At 30.8% G+C, this 22,381-nt stretch overlaps 2 protein-coding genes across 2 annotated transcripts in view; one reads left to right on the forward strand and one right to left on the reverse strand.

Annotated features, from left to right (window-relative positions):
- Window positions 1-22,381, forward strand: part of LOC107452393 (uncharacterized) — a 74,321-nt gene that overhangs the window by 6,996 nt on the left and 44,944 nt on the right. The gene's annotated exons all lie outside the window — the stretch shown is intronic.
- On the reverse strand, window positions 3,866-18,639 carry LOC107452394 (multiple coagulation factor deficiency protein 2 homolog). The gene is made up of 4 exons (XM_016068857.4): window positions 18,375-18,639; window positions 15,149-15,235; window positions 9,022-9,143; window positions 3,866-4,079 (listed from the first exon to the last, which is right to left on the reverse strand). Exons 1-4 carry the CDS (start codon window positions 18,542-18,544, stop codon window positions 3,955-3,957), a joined length of 504 nt encoding a protein of 167 aa, XP_015924343.3. The 5' UTR covers window positions 18,545-18,639; the 3' UTR covers window positions 3,866-3,954.

Genomic DNA, 22,381 nt, shown 5'->3' on the forward strand with positions numbered 1-22,381 from the left:
AAGTTTTGTTTTAACTTTATTTCTAAAAATAAAAACAACAAGATTTATAAATTTAAAATCAGTAATAAAAACCTATTAAATTATTAAGAGTTTTATCCAAAAAGTTTTTAATAAATTAAAAGAAAGTAAAAAAATTACCAAACAAATTTAATTCTTTATGGGCGCCTTAAATTAGATTTCCGATAATTTTCTCATTTAAAAATAAAAAAAAGTTTTGTTAAAAAAAAAAACTTATCTAATTAATGAAGAAACTCCTCTTTATATTTTCTTTTAAATAATAGATCGCCTTCAGAACAAGGTAACATCGATCACGAGGTTATTCCCACTGAAAATAATCTACAAGAAACAATATCAAGTCGCTACAAAAAAAAAAAAAAAAAAAAAAAAAAAAAAAAAAAACAACTAAGAGCTGCGAAAACGAACATGCGAGATTACTACGATATATGTTCTCAAAACTCTGATTCTGATTCTACAGTTCACCAATCAAGGCCATTTCAACATAACGAAACGAACATCGTCTTCCCAGCGCGAGTCGACATCGGAACGTAAGAGAAGAGTCTTATATCGCTATATCGTTTTCTTATATCCTTGCGTGTCTTATATCGCTATATCGTTTCGCGCTCGTTGTCTTTACTCGACGGCTTAAATCAAATTTCTGATGTATCGCCTTGAATGAAAGTCACTGTATCGTCTTGCCGATATATGCGTTAAATCGATATGTCTCGATACATCGATTTATAGCCCAGTCCTACTCCTAATATATCCTCAACAGAACATTGAAATATCAAATAAATATAATAATATCAACGAATAAATGAATATCATATCGGATATAACAAACACTTCGGACATTCAGCAAAGCGACTGTGTGATTGTTGACATTTACCGGTGAAAGTCGACGTTCTCTTGATTTCGGTCACTAAACGGTAACAGTTATATATAGATATACAACGAATTCTTTGTTGCTATAGTAACAATCGTATTTTTCTCCCACTCAGGAGACAATAAACTAAAACAAAGAATAGCGATGTGCAACTGTTTAAATATAAAAAAAACTTTATTTTTTGTTTGTTTGCATTTTTTTCTAGTAGAAATAATTTCCTGCGAAGAAAACTAACCTTTAAGTAAAAAAACAATTTATTCAACATACGATAACATAAATTACTTGATAAAAGGGATAGGTGGAGCTATAATAATTTTTTTAATCTAATTATTTCTCAAAATAAAGGTTTTTTACATTATATTTGCGTATAATCGATATTTTGAATAGACTAATTTTAAAGCAAAGAAAAATTATACATATATATAATTCTGAGATTCCACCCGATAAAGACATATTGTCCGGCCATCATTTTGTGTCTATAAGAAAACATTTTTGTTTTATTTCAGTAAATTTCGGCTCTCGACTCATCAGAAAATGTCATCCCTATAGCAGGAACTCTACGTAAGCCTTGTTTTTATATTCATAGAGATGCGAACATTTTTATAAAAGAACTAATTTTCAAAGTATTCCTTATAAGTTACAAACTTATTGCTATTTTTTCTGGTATAAGATGATATAAAACATTCTTTTTCATTTGTAATTTTTATCCGCTTCATCAAACCTCCGAAAGATTTAAATTTCTTTGATAAGAAATTTTATGAAATAAACACCTCAAAAATTAGAAATTATTATCTTGATACTTTTGAAGGGAAAAAAAAATTAAAAAACTGAAAGCGTGTCTTCCATTGTTAAAGAGGTAGTGTATGTTTCAGGACTCGAAAAACCGCCCGTCCTCGGCGGTCAAAAATTTCCCGCGGACGGCCATTTTCCCGTTAATGTTCGTGATACACTTTCAATTTTTGTTATCTTACCAGAGTCTAGCGCCTCACTTCTAAAATGACCCTCTAATCTGGAAATCCCGTACAGTAACATACTGCGCATGGTGGATTGATGTTTTTTTCCGTCTGGGAGTACTGCAGCAGTTGAAAGGGACTTTTCAGCAATGGACTTACAAAAAATCACATCACGTAAGCGTTAAACGGAATTATGAACATCCACCTAAATGGAAAACCCCTTTCAGATTTCTGTGCAGAAACCTCTGTAAATCATAGGCTTGATTGTGGAACTGGTAAACGTCATATTTGATTCATTTAAAAAACGCCGTACCCTCCGATAAATTGACATTCCAGATAGCTTGACCTTTGTCATTTAAATTATTTCATAAAAGAAATAAATTATTTCATAAAAGAAATACTAGGTTTCACTATTAGTAACTTAGTATTTCTTTTATTACTGTATAATGTAATTCTAGTAGCTACTAATTCATTGTGTAATTTATATAAATGTTTGTAATAAATAAGAAAAAATAATATTTTTATTTATTTAGAAGCGACGGGTTAGTTTCAAAGGAGGACGGGTACATAGTTGGACAAGCCGTCCTCGGGGACGGGTAAAATTTCTGAGTTTTTTCGAGCCCTGGTATGTTTCACGCCCATGAGGATAAAACATTTTTATTGAAATGTGAGCAAAAATAATGAAACTTTTTAAAACTTAGGTGCGCATGCTATTAATTTTTTCAAAAGAGCATTTTGAGCCATGGAGATTTTCTTCAAACGCGCATCTTTAGTTTGTATTCATTTCTAAATCACATATTTTGAGCTCTTTCCATTTCTTTAACCGCAAGTTAGATTAATTTTTTTTTTTAAAAAAGCGCATTCAAGCTCCATTTTCTAAAACCCGCTTTTCCATCATTTCTCCNCAAAACTGTTCATGAGGTTACATGCAACGAATCTCTTAACTTTTTTCATTATTTTGAATTGTGATTGAAAACTTCGACCAACGGAAATGAATCGAATTAATCCAAACTTCATAAACATCTGTCCATCAGAAACTACTATGTCTCGATTTTACTTCGTTTTCCCGTTGCTTTTTCTTCACGCTATTTTTTCCCCCTTTTGCTTTTCCTCCAAATTTTGTTTTTTCCCTACTCTGTCTCTTTTCCCATTTGCTTTCTCCACAAATTTTGCTTTTTCACCACGCTATTTCTCTACTGCGCTTTTTCCGCAAATTTTCTTTCCTCTCATTATTTCTTTTCCCCTTGTGCTCTTTTCTAAAATTTGTTGTTTTTTCTTTCTCCGCTCTAATTTCTTTCTCCCTTTGCTTTTTTTCCCTCACTATTTTTTCCCCTTTGCTTTTTCCCCTCTCTAGGACGTTACAGTATGGTGTTGGAATCAGTGCTGGATTGAGCGTAGGCGGGGCTCTTAAATAAAAAAAAATTTTATTTATTCAAATGTAAAAGTATTTATGTATCTTTTCATTTAAGAAAGCATAAAAATAAATAATAGTAAATTAAATTTTACTTTATTTTGTTAAATTAGAATTAAAAAATAATCATAACATTTTGAAAAAAACTGAAATTTATTAACACTTTACAAAATCAACGCTACTATAAAATTGGTATTCAGAAATCTTTTTTTCTGCTCTTGTGATCAATCTCTATAATGTTAACTCATCTATAATATTATCAAGATTAATTTCACGGAGAACATCTCAATTTTTTAAAATTTATTTTCAAAAAATCCATTTTAAGGGGGTCCCTAATCATTGGGGGTCCCAGGCCATGTTCTAGTCTGGCCTAATGCGTAATCCGGCACTGGTTGGAATATACTGGCGCGATAAAAGTAAGATTTGCCGAAACCATAGCAAAGGAGAAAGGAAAGTATGGAAATCGCATAACTTTTGAGACGTCATAAAAACTCGAACATTCCATTCAAGAATCAATTTATTTTTAAAGTTGTTAGTTAAATATTATCGTTGGGATGAAAAACTTCGTAAATAACTGTTTCAATAAAATCGAACCATTAAAGTTTTTCCGGCTAATGATTAGTCAAACACACTTTTTTATTATTGATGGAATACAACAGTTGAAACATATGAAGAAGAAAAAAATATTTGTGAAACACGTGATTTTTTTAAGTTTCTGTTTTTTTGTTCATCTCAGCTTCTCTTTGTTCTTGTTGCAAATGAGACCTAAGTTCACCGTAATTTATAAAACCATCATTGTTGTCATCAACCTTCATCAAATTTTCAATCATCTCTAGAAAAAATACAGAAAAATAATCAATGATAAAAATGGATTTTTAAAAAAAATTAATTTTCATGGCCATGTTTCATTCGAGGATTTGATTTTGAAGGTCAAGAACAGTGGTTCCTGAACTTTTTTGTCTCGTAGACCCCTTGCCATGTTTTTAGGCTTGGCTAGACCCTCTGCTTACTTGATATTGATTTTTTGGAAATTCATCCACTTCAAATGTAATTTTGACAGCTGGTACAGTGCTACTCACTGTGAAAGATTTAAATTTTTAACTTTAGTGAAGTGTAGTGTGAAAAACTTTAAAAAAAAAACACATGTTAACTTTATACATTTATTAATTAAATTCAAACTAATTTAATTTAATCAATATGTAAATGGAATAAAATAGTGTACTGTGAAACCAGTACTCCGCTAGTAATATTATAATAGCGGAATTAAGTTTGTATACAAAACCGTAATAGTGTATTGTCTGTCTGTTTATTACGTTTTCACGTAAAAACTAAGCCAGGGCTGTCCAACTGCAAAGGGCCCACTGGCCAGAATTCCGGTCACTGATCACCTGGCGGGTCGCAGTTTGAAAAAGTTGAACAATATATACAATAACAATTAATAGTTGAATTATTAATTATAAAACAATGGAACAGAAGGATTATAAAACAATTGGCTTACATTTTCATGGAAAAACTGAGGCCGATCAACCTGAATAAGAAGTTGGCGGGCCGCACAATATGTGTTGGCTGGCCACATGCGGCCCGCGGGGCGCCAGTTGGACAGCCTTGAACTAAGCAACAAATCTCAGTGATCTTGTGAGTAGATAAAGTTGGAGGTCTAAGTTGACACAGGATAGGCTACAATTTACCGCGGAAAAATACTTTCTTGTTACAAAATAAAACCTTATCCGCAGAGAAAATAAAAACGTAAGCGGGCGAAGCTGCACGCAACTGCTAGTTTATAACAAGGCTAAAGAGAATAGAAGGACTAGTTTACTCCCTTGAAGAAACTCTCTCGCCGCACCAAACATCCGATTTTCGCCTGTGACTTCACGGTGGCGCAAAGCTTGCTCTTTTACTTCAAGAACGAAGCGTTCGGTTTAACAAATATTGGAGCATTCCTTTTTGTGACATATTCCAAGTTTTTTTTTTCTGTAATGATTTTTCTCAGTTTTGTGAAGTAAATTACAAAAATTTAAAATTATTTATGAAATGCCAGTTTGTGCGATTGCAACTTACAAAAATTCTGATAGAAACATAAAAGGAAAAGATATAATTTTCCACGTGTTCCCTAAAGTAAATGAACAACTATGTAAAGAATGGCTTCAACATTACAAACGAAACGACCCAATTAATATTAAATATGAACGAATATGCTGTAAGCATTTCTTAAAACAAGATTATGAAGATGATATGAGAAATCGCTTGCTGGGATTGCTGATTAGAATGATTTTAAAATTGCTCTAACTCTACCAAGTGCTCTCTTATCTAAGGGAGGACTAATTGTTCCGTCAGCAGCATGGATGGAAGTGTGTCAGGAATTTGAGAATATTTTTTTAAAGTGTGCATGGGACAGAAAATAAAAAAGTGCCATCAAAGAATTTATAAGTGAACTAGAGGGACGATATCCCACAGTGAATAAAACAGCAATACTCTTATTTTAAATTTCAGAAATTTTAAAAGAATTCGCCATCTAAATTGAAATCGCCCAGCTTCTTAAAAAAAAAAGAAAAAGGCAGACAAAAAAATTAAAAAATGAATAAGTCAAGGAAAATAAAAACTTAAATGAAAAGTATAGATAATTAATAGTTAAAATTTTCCTAGTTTCATAAAGTAGGTTTCAATGTAGTTATTCTAAACATTTATTATTTTTTTAATTATAATATAATTATTTTTTATTATAATTATATTATTTTAAATTTAAATATCGATAAACAATTGTAAGATTTCTAATATTTTCATGAACCTAAATTATTATTCTGTTAGAATAATTAGCGTTTAAGGTTGTTGCTTCCTAATGATTAAGTATAAACAAATTTCCATTAATAGCATATTTTAAAATCAAGATTCTAAATTTAACCTAACTTTAAAAATTATTGTTATCGAACAATATGCAGCTAAAAAATTGTTGATATATGCATTAAATTTTTTTTAATAATAAAAGTTAAAACTGAACATTTTAAAATAAAGTATTTATAGCGTAATTTACGACAACTAATAAAATATTTTTGTTAGTTTAAAATGGTATTTAATTTAATATTTTGGCCAAGAAAATTTTAGAAAACTATGTTTTTGAAAGAAAATAATATATTAATTGCATAAAGTTTGAAAGCTAATATCAAGAAGAAGTCGAACTTATTTTTACAGAGAAAATGATACTAAGTTTTCATAATATCTTCGCTTGCGATCACCGAGATCTATGTGCAGCGTGACGTCATGAGGAGGAAAATCGCAGCTTCAGCTCTAAGAGCGGAATGAACTAGCCCTTCTATTCTCTTTAGCCCTGGTTTATAATAATTCAGTTTCATATATCAAACAATAATCCTAATAACTTAAATTTTAATAAAATTTTTACTTCATAACTACTTTTATAAATTATGTAGAATGTAGATAGATATATGTCTTTATTATAAGGTAGTATAATGTAAGTAAATAAATACTATCAGTGTATGTTGATTATTCCAGTCATGAAATGCCAAAATTAAAAGGTACGACCTATTTATATGAGATCCACTATCGTTGACCCCCATTTTCATTTCACGGACCCCCAATTTTTCTTTCCCACTTGACATGGACCCCTTTTTCAGGTTGTCGTCGATATAGACCACTTTGGGAATCTCTGGTCTAGAAACAAGATCTTTCTTTAACTTAAAAGTTACTTCATTACAGACCGAAATGGTATTAATCATCGGGGGTGATATATCACAATGAAATGAATCGCTTTAAATTTTGGTTAAGAACAAAAAATATATTAACCCTTTTACTGTCGTATTCGCTACAGTGAAGAATCATACTGATTTGAGCAATATTGCTCACTTAAATAGAGAGACTTAGGACATACTCAATTGCAAAATATTAAGACTGTTTAAAATCCTTTTGACGAATCAACACTTTCTATCATTTAGACTGTTAAAATTACTCTTTTTATTGTTCTGGTTAAAGTCAGTTTTGACTAGCCAATATTACAACCATGATAGTAGAGAATTGAGTACTTGCACTTCAAGAAGAAGGCCTTCCATATCCATGCACGTGACCTATGACGTCAGCCAATCTTTATTAGCAAAATGGCGCATTAAAGTTGAGCTCTCTACATAAGTTAGGATGTTAATTTACAATAGGTTAACTAAATACGTATCGCAGATCGAATTCTTCCTCGTCCACTTCTTTTACTTAATTTAGATTTATTTTATTGTAACCGTAACATATTTTTGTGTTTTGTGTACCTGGAAGCTCCGATGCATAATTAGTTTATGTTCCACGTGGCTACGTGCCTGTCTTTGCGTTAAGCCTCTTTGTAAATATATAGTGAAGGAATTGAAATCGTTGTAAAGAATTTAGAATGTGTCACTTAATTGATACATACTTGACGGGCTTGGCTTGCTCGTGAACAATTAACCCAACAATCAAGCATGCAGGTCACAAGATATAAAACAACATACCTAGCTGGAGGCTGAAACTGAACTAATATTTTATTATAGATTAGATATTATATTTATGACAGCACTGCTGCCATCTATATCAGCATTTGTGCTGCCATCTATGTACAACATGTTAAACTAACTCATTTAACAACTCGAAATGGAATGGAAAGAACAGTTGGCAACGTAAGCAAATGCCACATTTCAACAACCAATCAGGATCGATTTACCCACAGTACGTCACTTGCAGGTATCCAGTTCAAGTGAATTTTTGTTTTTTGTTCGGTGATAGCTTGTTTTCCTATTTTTATATTTTACTTCAAATCGTATACTTTTGGAATCTTGTTTTTCCATATCTAAAGAGATAGTGATAAACAATTTTGACATCTTATTTTCAAATATCTTTTTATAAATAAATATTAAGCTCAATGGAGGAGCAATTTTTGAAGTACCTACTAACTGCCTTGTTCATTCTTTTTTCCACCATGTAAGCCGCGAAAGAGTTTCTGTCTCTAGAACAAAGGTTAATTCACGCCGAGGAAAATAAAAAAAAGCCACTGTTCAAGTGTCTTACACTGAAAGTGAAAAGATGGTTCCAAACTATATATACCTTCCTGCAGTGAAGAATTATCTAGTTTTTAAAACGGACAAATAATTCAAATATTTTAGAAGTTATGAAATTTTTTTAAAAAATCGCTAATTAGGTAACATTTTTTCACCTACATGAAAATTTTCAAAATCACTGTATTTTTTCCAGTTTTTAAAAATTTTTATGAGCCCAGATAAGGTAGCATTAGAGTAAATTTTTAAATTTTAAAAAATTAGACCACACACGCAAAACTGTGGCTTTCCTCCATATTGACGTTTTGCGCCATTTTCAAAATAAGCATAGACACACTGGCTAAACTTGACTGAACAGTAAACAGTCTGTTGCAGACTCACAACTGTTTTGAAAATAGCATATTATGCGCAAGAAAAGGAGCATAATTACATATAGCGACGGAGCCTTCTGAAAACGGTCTTAAGTAATTTTGCTTTCTGCGTAGAATGACCCGAAAGTAAACCATCCATTTTATTGCTATGTGAAGAAAGTGAAATATGTTCCTCATACAAATTTTCAACTTTTTAAACAATATGCTTATGTTGTTGTTGTTCATTTACGTCGCACTAGAGCTGCACAATGGGCTATTGGCCCTGAGGATGATCCGAAGACATGCCATCACAATTTTGATCCTCTGCAGAGGGATGTATGCTTATGGACAAGATGACAAAAAGATAGAAAACCCTTCAAAAATTAGTAGTATTGAAATTTCATACCTTCTATTTTTTCTGCCGTGCGTTCTTCATTCACTGCATCAGTATTATGCTCTAAACTGTGAGAGAGCGCCACTCTAAATTCAATACCATCCAGTCCGCCATTGTTATCAAAGTCGTGCATCCTTAAAATATCAGAATGTACAGTGTCCTTGAATTACTTTTGATCTAATTATTATAGTTTCCTATAACAACCTTACCTTTTTTTATTTCAAGTTTAAATCTGAATATTACTTTTTGAATTTAAGGAAACATGCTATTTTCATTTGTATTAAAATACAAGGGGGCTAAGCCCCTCTTTCGCTGCAGCTCACAGACCCCGATGCAATAATTGCTGTTTCCTGGCAGAAAACAGTCTCTCTACTGAAGTTAAAATTATTCACTTAACATGTATGTACTAAAAGGAATTCCGCTTGCTTGTGCCTCCACTTCCCACGTCCAAATACTATTATCTATTGGCATTATAAAGATTTAGATCTATTGGTGAACGGAAGTAATCATTTCTTAAAATAACATTTATGTTGTTATATTGTTTAAACAAATTTGATGAGTTCTCCACCGTAATTTGATATTCTCGTTTTCCAAACGGACGGATATATTAAATATACTATTTTTGCTGGCATCTCAATGCGCATGAAGCTGATCGCTTAGTTCTAAATCATTTAACAGATCTCTTAAAACTGTCATTTATAAAAGTTTAATGTTATTTGCACCCAAGTAATAATTGTAAAACGGTTAGTAATATTAGACCACCTTTCAAATAACTTTCTCTTAAAATATTTGTCGCAGAATTACATTATAATAATCATACTAAAAAATAACAATTCTCTTAGTTTTAAACTCTTAAATTAAAAGCGTATTAATTGTTAAATTAGGGATACAAAAATATTTATAGAAAAACAATACCTTAATGACTCCTTATTAATTAAATTCTAATGACAACCAGAACAATATGGAAATGAATGAGGAAACACTGAATCCTACCACGTGATTTTCCGACCGATAAAAATGCATGAGCAATGGAAAACTGTGACATCATCATCAGATTTTTATATTCTAGTAAGAAACGTGCTAATCAAAGTACTTATTTTATTAGAACCAATTTGTTAACTTACATTTTATGCTGACTATCCCAAACTCCAAATTTTATTTGTAATTTTCATTAAGATTAATTTATTTTAATTTTGAATCTACATAAGTTTTAAATAAATTCTGTTACGTAAAAATAACTTGAATTGATTCCTTGCTCATTTTGTATTTTAATTATATTTGTACTAAATTCAAAATAGTAACTTATGTTTCATTCAAAATTTGCACAAACCGTGTCGCATTCTTACTTTCTTAAATCGAAATAAATAAGCAGTGAGATAAAATTGTTTGTTTCATTTTGGTCATGCTCAATTTGTTGTTGACCAGACGTCGACTACTATTGAAAATGAAAGGACGAGTCGTATTGTTTTCATTTCATTAGATATTTCGCGAGCATTACTATGTTTCGTTAGTTGTACTATGGATTATAATTTCGAAGTCACATTATTAAACACAGTTGATCCATTGGGTGCTTGCACTTCAAGAAGAAGAAGAAGATCACGGATACCCACACATGTAACCTATGATGTCAGCTCCAGCTAATCGTTTATAAGCAAAATGGCGTGTTAAAGTTGAGCAAAGTTACTCCACATAAGTCAGAATTTTAATTGACGTGAAGTTAAATAAATACAGCACATCGAAATTGCTGAAATATAATTCTTTCCCGTCTACGTCTTTTCTTTATTATTTGTTTGTATCTTTTACTTCAACCGTGATATATTTTGTGCACCTTTGATGCATAATTATTTAGTTTATGTTCTACATGACTTCATGTCTGTCTTTGTGTTAAGTAAGAAATATATAATGAAAGACTTGAAATACTTGAATATTCAATGTGTCAGTTAAGAGAATTGATACTTGACGGGCTTGTCATACCCAAAATAGAATGGAAAGAACAGTTGCTAACGTAAACAAATGAAACGTTTCAACAACCCATCGAGATACCCCTCACTACGTCTCTTGCAGGTATCTCATTGCGACGGATCGGCTGGGTTATGTCAAACAATCTGAAATTGTACTTACCACTAAATTTATGGTATACTTTTATTTTAATCACGTGCCTGATAGAAAAAATACTTGTAATTACTATTGATTTCGATTAATTTAGTTTAATGACTCTTCTTACATTTAAAAATATAGCCGATAAGCAATCATCTCTTTTGTTACACTAATGATTATATTTTCTCGTACTAGATTCAATCTTTAAAGTGCTTCACTTAATGGATTGAATAGTTTCTGAGTTATCCAATTTTTTGTTAAAACTTTTGATTCATTTGAAATTTAATTTCTCTAGAACTATTCGACCTATTTCTCTCAAATTATTTTGTTATTTAAAGATACATTCTTTCAATTGATATAAGAACTTGTATACCTTACCATTCTAAACTTTTTCGACTGTAACTATATAAATTAATTAAAAGTAATAAATATTTCTTAAAATTATTTTTTACTTGGAATTATATTTGGATAAAAAATTTTTACAATTGTGCGCAAAAAAATATGTCGATTCCCTTAAAAAGTGTTCGATTTATAGCGAAATACGCAAAGTGAAATTAACACTGAGGGATGTGTGTTTCCTTATTTGATCGTTGCTGTGAGAGGTTTTAATGATCTCTCCAAAAGGTTTTCTCCAACATAAAAATTGCGTGCCTCTCAAAAAGAGGCTATAAAAAGAGAGTTTCACTCTCTACTTAGCTCTCTGGGAAAGGCAAATTTCTCACAATACTTGATCCAGGAGTTCCCTTGTCTTCTGGTTCAAAATGACAAGGCTACGGAGTTTAACTTTAGTAGTCGTAGGCTCACAAAATTGGGTCGACCTGTCAACGACTTTAGCCGAAAAATGCGTTGTCACACTTCTTGTTAACCCTCTTTCTTCCTCTTGTCTCAATCTATTTCACCCCTTTCAAGCATTTATGGACTGTCCCCGATTTATAACAAATTACCTGGAATAATCTTTAAATCCCGATCATTGTGAAAAAACAGAGACAGTTTTGTTCATTACGCGAAAATAAATAAATAAACGAAGCACTCTTTTTAATCTAATTTTTACGTGCTAGTATATGCAATCTTAATGGGTTGAAGACCTCAATTATACTATTTCGTTAGAGCAGACGTTATTGTAAGTTACGAAATCAAACACAAAGAATCTCTTAATCTAATTCTATAAAAAAATGTAATGATGGTGTCGCAGTTTTCTATTGTTGTCAATACATTTTTATTGGCGGGAAAATCACTTGTTAGGATCCAGTTTTCACACATTCATTTTCATATTGGTTTGGTTGTCACCAGCATAAAATGAATAACAGTCTTAAAGTTATTGTTTTCCAATAAATATTTTTGCATTCCTCATTTAAAGGTATTTACCTGTACTGTTATTACCTGTACTGCATTCATTTTGTTTGTTTTCTAAATTAAGAGTTTAAGAAATTTTTTTTATTATTATTATTGTCAGATTTTTTTTATCGTTATAGTTGTTCTTTATTATTGTTAGATATTATTAAATCGGTGTCTGATCTTATTAACCATTTTACAATTATTTCTTTTTCGTGCAAATTACATCAATGTACTGTTATGAATGACTGTTAAAGAGATTCGTTAAATGATTTGGAACTTCACTTTCAGCTTCATGCGCAAAGTGATAAATGTAATAATTGTATTTAAAATATACATCCGTTCATTTTGTAAGTAAAAATATTAAATTGCAGTTGTGAACTCACCCAATTTGTTATAACACTATACTTTTAATTTTATTTCAAGAAATGATTACTTAAAAAAATGATTTCACTTAAATATCGTAATAGTAAAGGGAGTGAAATATTTGGAGGCACAAGTGTTCTTCTTAGTTGAATAATTTCAACTGTTTCATGACAAGAAATTATTGGGAATCAATTATCGGGGAAGGTGAGTGGGAACAAGCAGGGGCCCCCTACTAAACATATATTTTTCGACCGATTATAATTTCTGACCCTCAAAAAAGAGGGGGTTGCCGTAATCAGGGAAATAAGGTCCCCAGACCCTGATTATCCCCTAGGTCCACTAGGCATGGGCCTAGGGCCCACAATTTCTGTTTTGCCTCAGAAATTAGTAAAAAGTCCTCATTATTACTGTTTCGTTTAAATACTGAAAGAAACAGTTTTTCTCAAAAAAAAGGTTTTTTTTAAAAAATTTCAAATTTTCTTTATATTCTGATACAACCAAACTCATGCAAATATTGCACTAATCTAATTCGAAAGTACAGCTGAATTTCAATTAGCGCAATTTTTACGCAAGCGGATTACGCGAATGCAACGAGAATGTACATTCGCAGTTTCTTATAAATGATGAGTGTCAACAAGAGCTATATGCTTATTCTTAACAAATATGTAAAGCTGTAGACGGAAGACTACGATCCTTGTTGTTGATGTTTTAAACTAATTAGCATAAACCTACACTATAAAAAGTTTGATTTATTTGAAAGTTTTTAAATGATGAAACCTAATAATCGTTCTGGTAGCGCTAAATGAAAGAAAAAAAGCTTTAATGATGAGGCTAACAAAAAAAAGAAAAGAAATTCGTCATCAAAATACTTCTCTGTTGATAAAGTGGAGTCCTCTGTCTCTGATGAAGCTGCTCTCATTGAGAGTTTGATTAAATTTTTTGTTTGAGAGTTTAAATTGAATTCACTGAAAGTTTAAAATGTACCAATATTTTGAATATAACTTTTTCATTGAATATGAATTTTAATGCTTTAAAATATTTTATATCTAAATAAATTATTATTCAAACGTACTTTAATAATCTATGAGTAGATATAATTTTTGTTCTTCTGGATATTTCTTCCGTGTTGAACTGTATTTTTTAATATAAATTATAACCTTGTATATAAATTATAACTGTAATTTTTAATATAAATACCTTAGCATACATGCTGAACTTATCGTTGCATCTAATGAAAGGTGGGCTAGCTTTGTGTTGGTTTAAGTACTAAATAAAAAATAATTACAGCTTACAATAAAAAATAGTTCAGCTAATCACTGATTTTTAGCAAAAATCATTAATTTTAATTGACATATATAACATTATTATTATTATTTTTTTTTAATATTTTGCTTTAAATTATAGATGCGTGAACTTTATCTTAGAAAAATAATCTTCAATTGTGTGCTATCCAAATTTCTTAGAATGCTTCTCTTGAATCATACAGTTTAGTAGATTCTGCTTTATTGCTAGGACTACTCTTCAGTAATTTAATATCAAAATATTTTGTAAGGGGCTCGGAAAATTTGGGGATCCTTGGACCTGAATTTCTCTTGATCGGTCTCTGATTGTCCCGCCCCCTTAGAGAGCGATCGACAGACCCCTTAATAATAATTTTACTTTTTGAGAATTCCACCCTATCTGAAGAATTAAGTGAAGGAAGCAGTTTTGCACACTATTTCAAAATTCCTTTATCCAAAAATATTTCCACATGAAAAATATGTTTTTAGAATTATTTACTAAGTAGCTTTGTAATTTTGAACCCAATCCAGAAGACAAGGGAACTCCTGGATCAAATATTGGGAGAGATTTGCTTTCATGGAGGTCTTTTTTATAAAACTAACCCGCATTTGCTTTACGAGGGGAGGAAAACCTCGAAAACCTCCCACGGTTAGCCTAACAGCAAAGGGGACTCTAACTCATAATTTGTCTACTACTGAGGATATTTTCTGTGGTCGGTGCGAGCTGGTTGCTGAATTCAAATCGATTCACCATCGTTGGGATTCGAACCCGGTTCACCTCATTAGGAGGCGAGTGATCTATCCCCTAAGCCACCAAGACTCCCACTTTACTCTTAATGATTTAGAAGGCTTCACGACTCTCGATTTTTTAATCTTATTATGCATTGGATTTTCAGTAACCTCGCACAAAGCAATGAAAGAAGCTTGTCCTTCTTTCAAGCATTGTTATCAGGTATACCAACTCCTGATTTTGAGGCCTCCTAATTGATTCAGTTCAAGCAGTGGATTAAAAGAAAAAGGATACTTGAAGTATTTTAAGTATTTAAAAAAAATTGATTACGTACCTAATCATGTAGAATAACATTTCCAGTTGTGAGAGTTTACCCGTGGTTTTTAAGTCCATCATTTCTTTTATGTCATGTTTTATGTGTCTGAAACATAAGAAGGATAACAAATTAATTCTGTTTACACTGCCTAATATTAGTTTAAGAGTTCGTTCTATATGTATTTGGCGATATTGATACAATATTAGAAAGCACTCATTTTTGCTTCTATAATCGTGTGAGCTGATGAAAAAATTATATCTATTATTTTCCGGAGTTTTATTATTATTTTTATTTTCCCCTTTTTTCATTGTTTTGTAATTTTTTCCATGTTTTCACTACATTTTGAATTTATATTAATATATTGTTAATTTGCTTCGAACTAGAGCAAACAGACAGTGGTTAAATTATTCCAAATCTAGATAAGGAGTAGTTACTATTCTCAAATTGTTTGCCATTACTGTTTTATAGACTCTCTTTAACAGCAATACTCTAATAAAGTATTGCTGTTTGCTATAGCTGAATACTCATATTGATAGATACATTTACGGCTATCAAACAATTAATTTACTCTCGTTATAAAACATTATTAGGAATTAACTGTGAGTACTCTTACTAAATAAGAAGGCAAAATACACTTTAAAATTTTTTTTACGGTGCCAAAAATTAAATAGTAATTAAAACAACTAATCAAAATGGTACATGGAGTTGCAATGATCAGCAAGCGAAATGATTAGGTTTAAATTTTTTTCGCAATGGAACTAAATTTGTGATTCTAAATCTGTTTTAATACAAAAGCACTTTCTTCCTATTTACAAGCACAAGTTAAATAATACTATGTGTAGTTAATTTCCCTTTTGGTAAGTTAAATTTCTGAAATGTTTTTTAGATATTCATGTAATCCGCATGTAATCAGATTTTAAAATAATCCAACGTAAGCAATTGGGTGCTTGCACTTCAAGAAGAATATCACAGATACCCACACATGTGACCTATGACATCAACTCCAGCTGAACGTTTATAAGCAAAATGGCTTGTTAAAGTTGAGCTAAATTTCTCCACATAAGTCAGAATTATAATTAACGTGAAGTTATAAATACAGTGCCGTATCGAGCATCGATCTTGTTGAAATATAAATTTTTCTCGCCTATGACTTTTATTTAATTAAAATTTATTCCTTGTTTATGTATTTGGACATGGGAAGTGGCGTTAATCTACGTTCTTACACGAAAATTCTTACATTAAGATTTCAATTCTTTCATTATATATTTCTTATTTCACAAAGACAGGCTTGAAGGCACGTAGAAAATAAACAAACTAATATTTCTCTTTTGATATGATCATTCGATATCGCATTTCATCAGAACTGACGCAAGCGTACTGGAATTTTTTTATTTTTAATTTTAATTTTATTTCCAATGGCAGATTATAGACAGTAACAGCATACATAAACATCTGAAAATAAGAACAGAAACAAAAGATTCTGCAACAGAGTCTATTAATCACAACATGTTTCTAGCTTCCCAATAGCGTTCAGTGATAGAATTCCTGCAAAGGGCAGGACAGCGGAGACGGTGCGTGGAGTCCATGTCCTCACCAGAACTGCAAAGAGTGCATACCGGGGTAGGAACGACACCAAATCTAGACAGATGTTTCCGCAGACAGTCATGATCGGTGGCCAAGCGGAATTCAGTCACCGCTCTTCGTCTTGGGCCACTTCGCAAATTTAGGATGGTAGCCCTCCAAGACTTAGTAGAAGTACGGTCGATAAGTTCTTCATGAGCACAGGTCTTAAAGGTCCTCTTAATAAGCTGTTTGATGGAACAGAAGGGCATAATGTGCGCAGAAGTCTAAATAATGAAGGCCCCCGTTTTTGCTAAGTAGTCTGCATTTTCATTACCCGTAACCCCGCAATGGGCAGGAACCCACTGGAGAACTATGGTTTTCCTAAGGGATGCTAGGTATTCAAGTTGGAGGCGGCAATCCAAAATGTCTTGAGTTAAGGGATTATTTAAGGATGCAATGGCAAGCAAAGCAGCTCTTGAGTCACATAGGACAACAGCTTTTTGAAAAAGATCGATATGTTGCTTGCTAAGGATACATTTTAAACATGCTGGCCAAATGACACAATGACCCCTTTTTCGATCTGGGTGACAGACAGGAGGGTCCGATGATATCTTTTATCCCATCCCCAACCCTCCTTATGACAAGAGTGGGATATTTAATTGGGGGAAGTGAAAGTAGTGGTAAAGAGGTCATTTCTCTATTCACTTTTCTTTCTTTTTCAGTGCATAACTTTTTTTTAAAAATCTCAATTACCGTTGATTTTAAATTATTTAGTTTTATAGAACCACACTTTAAAAGCATGACTATAAACATAACATAAACTTGGTTTCAAGTAACTTAAGAATTGGGTAAAGTAGTTTGCCCATTCTAACACGTTCACACTAATTATTTAGTTTATCTGACATAATAAATAATTAATTATCAAAGAACTTGTAGTTAGTACTTTTTTTTTAAATCATGAGAGCTATAAGCTATCAAACATTATTGAGGTTACTTTTACCGTCTGTGGGTTTGATCAGGACGAGATTTATCCGAGAGCAAACCGACACAAGTGGTAATAACCAGGACGGTCCGGTCTCTACATTAACAGAGGTACACTTTTTTGTTAATGAAGCTTTTAATAATCTTAACGTTATTCATTATGAATATTTGTTAATTCTTCCCATTTTTTGTAAGTATTTTTCCTTCGCGCAATTTTTGTTTTCCTACTTCTTGAACTTTTCTATACATTCAATTATTTGTTACTTATTACCATGGCTAAGTGCCATTATTTTTTCTCTACCTTAACATGTGCCATTATTTGTTGCATACATTTGTTACATCTCGCACAACAATAACACAACACATAATTTTTCCACAGGGAAATATGCTTTGGCTTAATTGACACTTAATTTAATATCATTCACTTACTCCAAATTTCGCATAATACAGTCCTCAATTTTTTTTTCACAGCGAAATTGGCTCTGGTTTAATTAAAACTTAATTTAATATCATTAAAATCTCGCCCAATACAACACACAATTTGTTTATTAAAGAAATTGGTTTTAGTATAAGGTTTAATTATAATATTATTAACTTATTCCAATTCGTGTATAACAATAACACGAAGCTGAATTTTCTTTTCCTTAAAGGAATTGTCTCTGAATGAATTAAGGTTTAATTTAATATCATTATAACTTACTCCAAATCACGCATAACATGTTCAACTCCCCACTTTCTTTTAAAAAAATCGGCTCTACTATCCAAATCATTGTCCTCTCCAGGAATCCAATGTCCAACGGTACTGTATTCCACATCACTACTTACACTGCCAATGACAAACACCATAAAATGAAACCAGTACAATAACATCTTTGGAGCCTTCTTTTAAAAAAGAGTCATTCCATATTTTTAGTAGATTATGAATCGAGAAGCTGAGTTTCAAAATCATTTTTACGGAACATCTGTCAGAGTTATTGTTAAAAGCATGTCAGTTATAGATATTTTATGATAAGTTTGCTCAGCTTGGATACAATAATCTTTAACCTTAATTCCGTAATATGTTTTATTATAGTATTTAGGCAGCAAATGCTGATGTAGACGATTTTCAGATACTTTTCTTTACAAAAAAAAAAATTTCTTTGAACACATAATGAAATGTTCTGCTTTTAGTTTGAAATATTTCCAGTTTAAAAAAAAACACATTGCTGTTTTTCTTTTAACGTTTAAACATATAATTTCACGAGTAAAAGGAAATATTTTTCTCACAGTTTGAAATGTTTTTAAACATACATTCGTGCACGTGTGCGTGTATGTATGTATATATATACTCCAAGAAAACAAAAAATTAAATATTCAAAACAAAATTACTAAAAAAAATTAAACTTTGAAGTATTTAAAAAAAAAAATGAAATTGCCAGAAAACAAGACAACGAAAAGATAACGATTTTATCATAGTCAGCTCACCCGATTTTATCCGCAAATTAGATTGCTTTCTTATATTGTATTAATATATCCCAAGCGAATTAAGTCAAAACAATATTATTTTCATTTCAACAATGTTTTAATTTTTTTTTTAATTTTTCTTATTTTCTTTTTTTGTTTATCTCGCTTTTCTTTAATTCTTTTTTGTCTCTTTCTTATATATATATATATAGATTTAAAAATTAGATAAATAGTTCGATGTGTGTACAGGGTGTTCTGTAATGACCACCCTTTCATATATTTTAGACACGAATTAAAAAAAAATATTTACATTTTAGGGGTTACAAACTAACATTTAAGCGAGAAAGATTCAATAATGCTATCGGAATCAATCGCATCACTAGTGAGAAGGGCGAGATGAAAAAAATATTTAGCCTGTTGGGGCAGGAGGACCATCTCCAAGTTTCATCAGGCAATCAAACTAGTTTTGATGATTTTATGTCTTTTTTTACCTCGTTTAAATACTAATTCGCGTCCCCTGTTTGTGTATATTTTCTTTACTTCATTTTTTGGGGAAATCAAACTTTATTCTGCTCAAAGGTTGTAAAAATATATTTTTTATGCGGAAATTATGGAGCACTCTGTATAACTCTGCAAACGAACTAATATGAAGCGATTTTTTTATATCTGAATTTGGGAAAAAAATTTATTTGAATATCTGAAATAATTTGAGTACAATTGAATTAAATAACCGATTCATTTCACAATAGTTTTAATAAATAGTTTTCGTAAATAATTTTTTATGATAATAAATAATTTCTTATTAGTGCTTCTGAAATGCTACAATGTTAATATTAACACTTTTTTTAGAAATTTTTTTTTGCTGTTGCTTCTAAATAAGGGAATTTTTAAGGAATTACTAATTATCGGGGATAATTAGGAAAACATTTCTCTCTAATAAGACGGATCTATACAGGCATTAACTACTTCATTTCATCTATATAATTGTAGTATAAGCTATTTCTAAATTAAAAATGGCGATTGTTGCACGCGTTGCTATGGTTAAAATTTCACACCGTATTCCCATATGATTTAACGAAGCCATCTCATATAAATTATACATTGAACAAAAGCAATAGAATGTTTGAAGGAACCAACCCCTATGCACAAGCCATTAATTCTCAAAGTAAAACTGACGTAAAAAATAGGTTTTCCTTTAGAATTTGAAACTTTTACTTTTTTTTTTACTTTTCGCGAGGCACAACTAATTTCCGTATGAACTCGTAATAATAACCGCTTTTAAGTTGATAAGTAGGCGTTACCTATTTTTGCCCACTTATCAAAAACTCGAAATGAAGGTGGAACAAAAATGAATAAAAGTGCTTAACTTGGTATTGTTTTCGTTCTTAAATTTCTTTCGATTCGCATTTTAAAGGAAGATGCTATTATACGCAATTTTCAGCCAATTAAGAGTGAGGACAAATAATTTGTATACATAAAATGATAATTTACATACATATAAAAAATATCTATTCTATTCTATTCAATGAAAAAATTTTAAAAATTTAAAAAAAAAAAAATTACAATCCAGAAAACAAAATAACGAAAAGATACAATCTCATGATCAATAATAAAAATTTTATTTTTTAAAAAAAAATTGCTTATGAAGTGTACTTTTGAAAAACAAAATTTGGAGATCCCCCCCCCCCCAATTTAAAAAAAAAACTGTCTAAAAAGCATTCAAAGTGATAGTTAAAAAAAAATTTCAATCCATTTTCTTATTCTATTAAGTCTGATGGTGCTTAATTATACTCAGCGAAAAATATGTCATTTTTGTGAATATTTCTGGTAAAAAAAATTATTTTTCTTCCGATTATGGGGTAAGGAGCGTATTTTTCGAAATTATATATATAACGTCGTTGCCGAGTTGAAGGATTAAAACAGGTCTTAGGCCGGAAAGGAGGGTACAAAATTTATTTATTACTTATTAGAGAGAGCAGTCATGAAAGGTGTGTAAAAAGTGAACATGAAAAGTTGCGCTCCTCGCTTATATGTTAGGGAAATTCTTGCAAAGTAAATCCGTAATATGTTTCAATTTAGGGAAAGAGGGAGTTGCTATGGGTTAGTTGCTATTGTTAGTTGCTTAATAGTTGCTATTGGTTTATGAAATAGATCGAGCGTTTCCCACGGAGAGCAAAGGGAAAAATGTCCTGCTTTTAATTAAATGCACACTTGAACCAAAAATAGATTTAAGAACAGGATGTGACTTTTAAAAGTGTGAGAAAGTATTTCGATTAGAATAATTAATTAGGATAACATAAAAAGATTAATTGAAACTTTTTATGTTACATCCCCCCTCGCCAAAAATGTTTAATTGCAAACCAAAAATTTTAAAAATTATCTATTTGCAAAATCTTTCCTCTGATAGAAGCACAATTAAAATGAAAATAATCAAATTTGTAATATTAACAATATATCAAAGTAATATGAATTATAAAACATTTATATATGTACTCATGGTAAAAATTTTAACACGATTAAAAATTTGTGGTAGCATTATCAGCAAATTTAAGATTTTCATTTTCAACAGTTATTATGAATTAGCCGTTTTTCAGTTCCATGTCTTTTGCTCACAGCAAAGTTTGATCACAACAAAGTTTTTTCACTATAAGATGTATTCTTCATAATAACACAATTTAAGCTAACTCTTCAAACGTAATAAAAAATTATAAACATTTTTAAAAATGTGTAAGTTAAAATGTAAGTAACACATAATACAAAAAACAATTTTACAGGAAAAATTTCAATCTGGAATTACACTTGAGTATTGTTTACCTTGCTTGAAAACAAAATGAAATAAAAAATTACACAGTGGTTGTTATTGTGAAGTCCAAGATTTCCGTATTATCTTTATTTCACTTTATTATTTACCTATCATATTTATCACTTTAATAGCAAAATATCCAGGAAAATTTTTTTTCTTTTTCTTATGTCCAAAATTTGCTTTCTGTGACATTTTTTTTCTTCTTTTTCTCTTTTATTTTTCTTTTCATTCTGCATTTTTTCTACTTTTGTTTTCTTTTTATTGGTATTTTATTGCAATCATTAACCAGGATTTCAGGAAAAATGTGTAAGGATAAATTGCTTTTATAATCAGAAAAGGTGATCAGTCTTCTTAGATTTTACATTACAACCCATTTAATACGATTAATCACTAATTGAAATCCAAAACAAGCTTTCAAATTTAATATGGTATTAAGGTAAATCAGTTTTTAAAATTTGACT

This window comes from Parasteatoda tepidariorum, chromosome 5, assembly GCF_043381705.1.
Source record: "Parasteatoda tepidariorum isolate YZ-2023 chromosome 5, CAS_Ptep_4.0, whole genome shotgun sequence".
Lineage (NCBI taxonomy): Eukaryota > Metazoa > Arthropoda > Arachnida > Araneae > Theridiidae > Parasteatoda > Parasteatoda tepidariorum.

What these genes read in the sequence shown, in the direction of transcription:
- LOC107452394 (XM_016068857.4), bottom strand. Translation starts at nt 18,544, where the DNA reads ATGTTATTGTACTGGTTTCATTTTATGGTGTTTGTCATTGGCAGTGTA. An exon ending in CATGTTATGCGTGATTTGGA is followed by an intron (nt 15,236 to 18,374) that starts GTAAGTTATAAT and finishes CTTATGTTTCAG; the next exon opens with ACACATAAAACATGACATAA. An exon ending in CACGGCAGAAAAAATAGAAG is followed by an intron (nt 4,080 to 9,021) that starts GTATGAAATTTC and finishes TATTTTTTCTAG; the next exon opens with AGATGATTGAAAATTTGATG.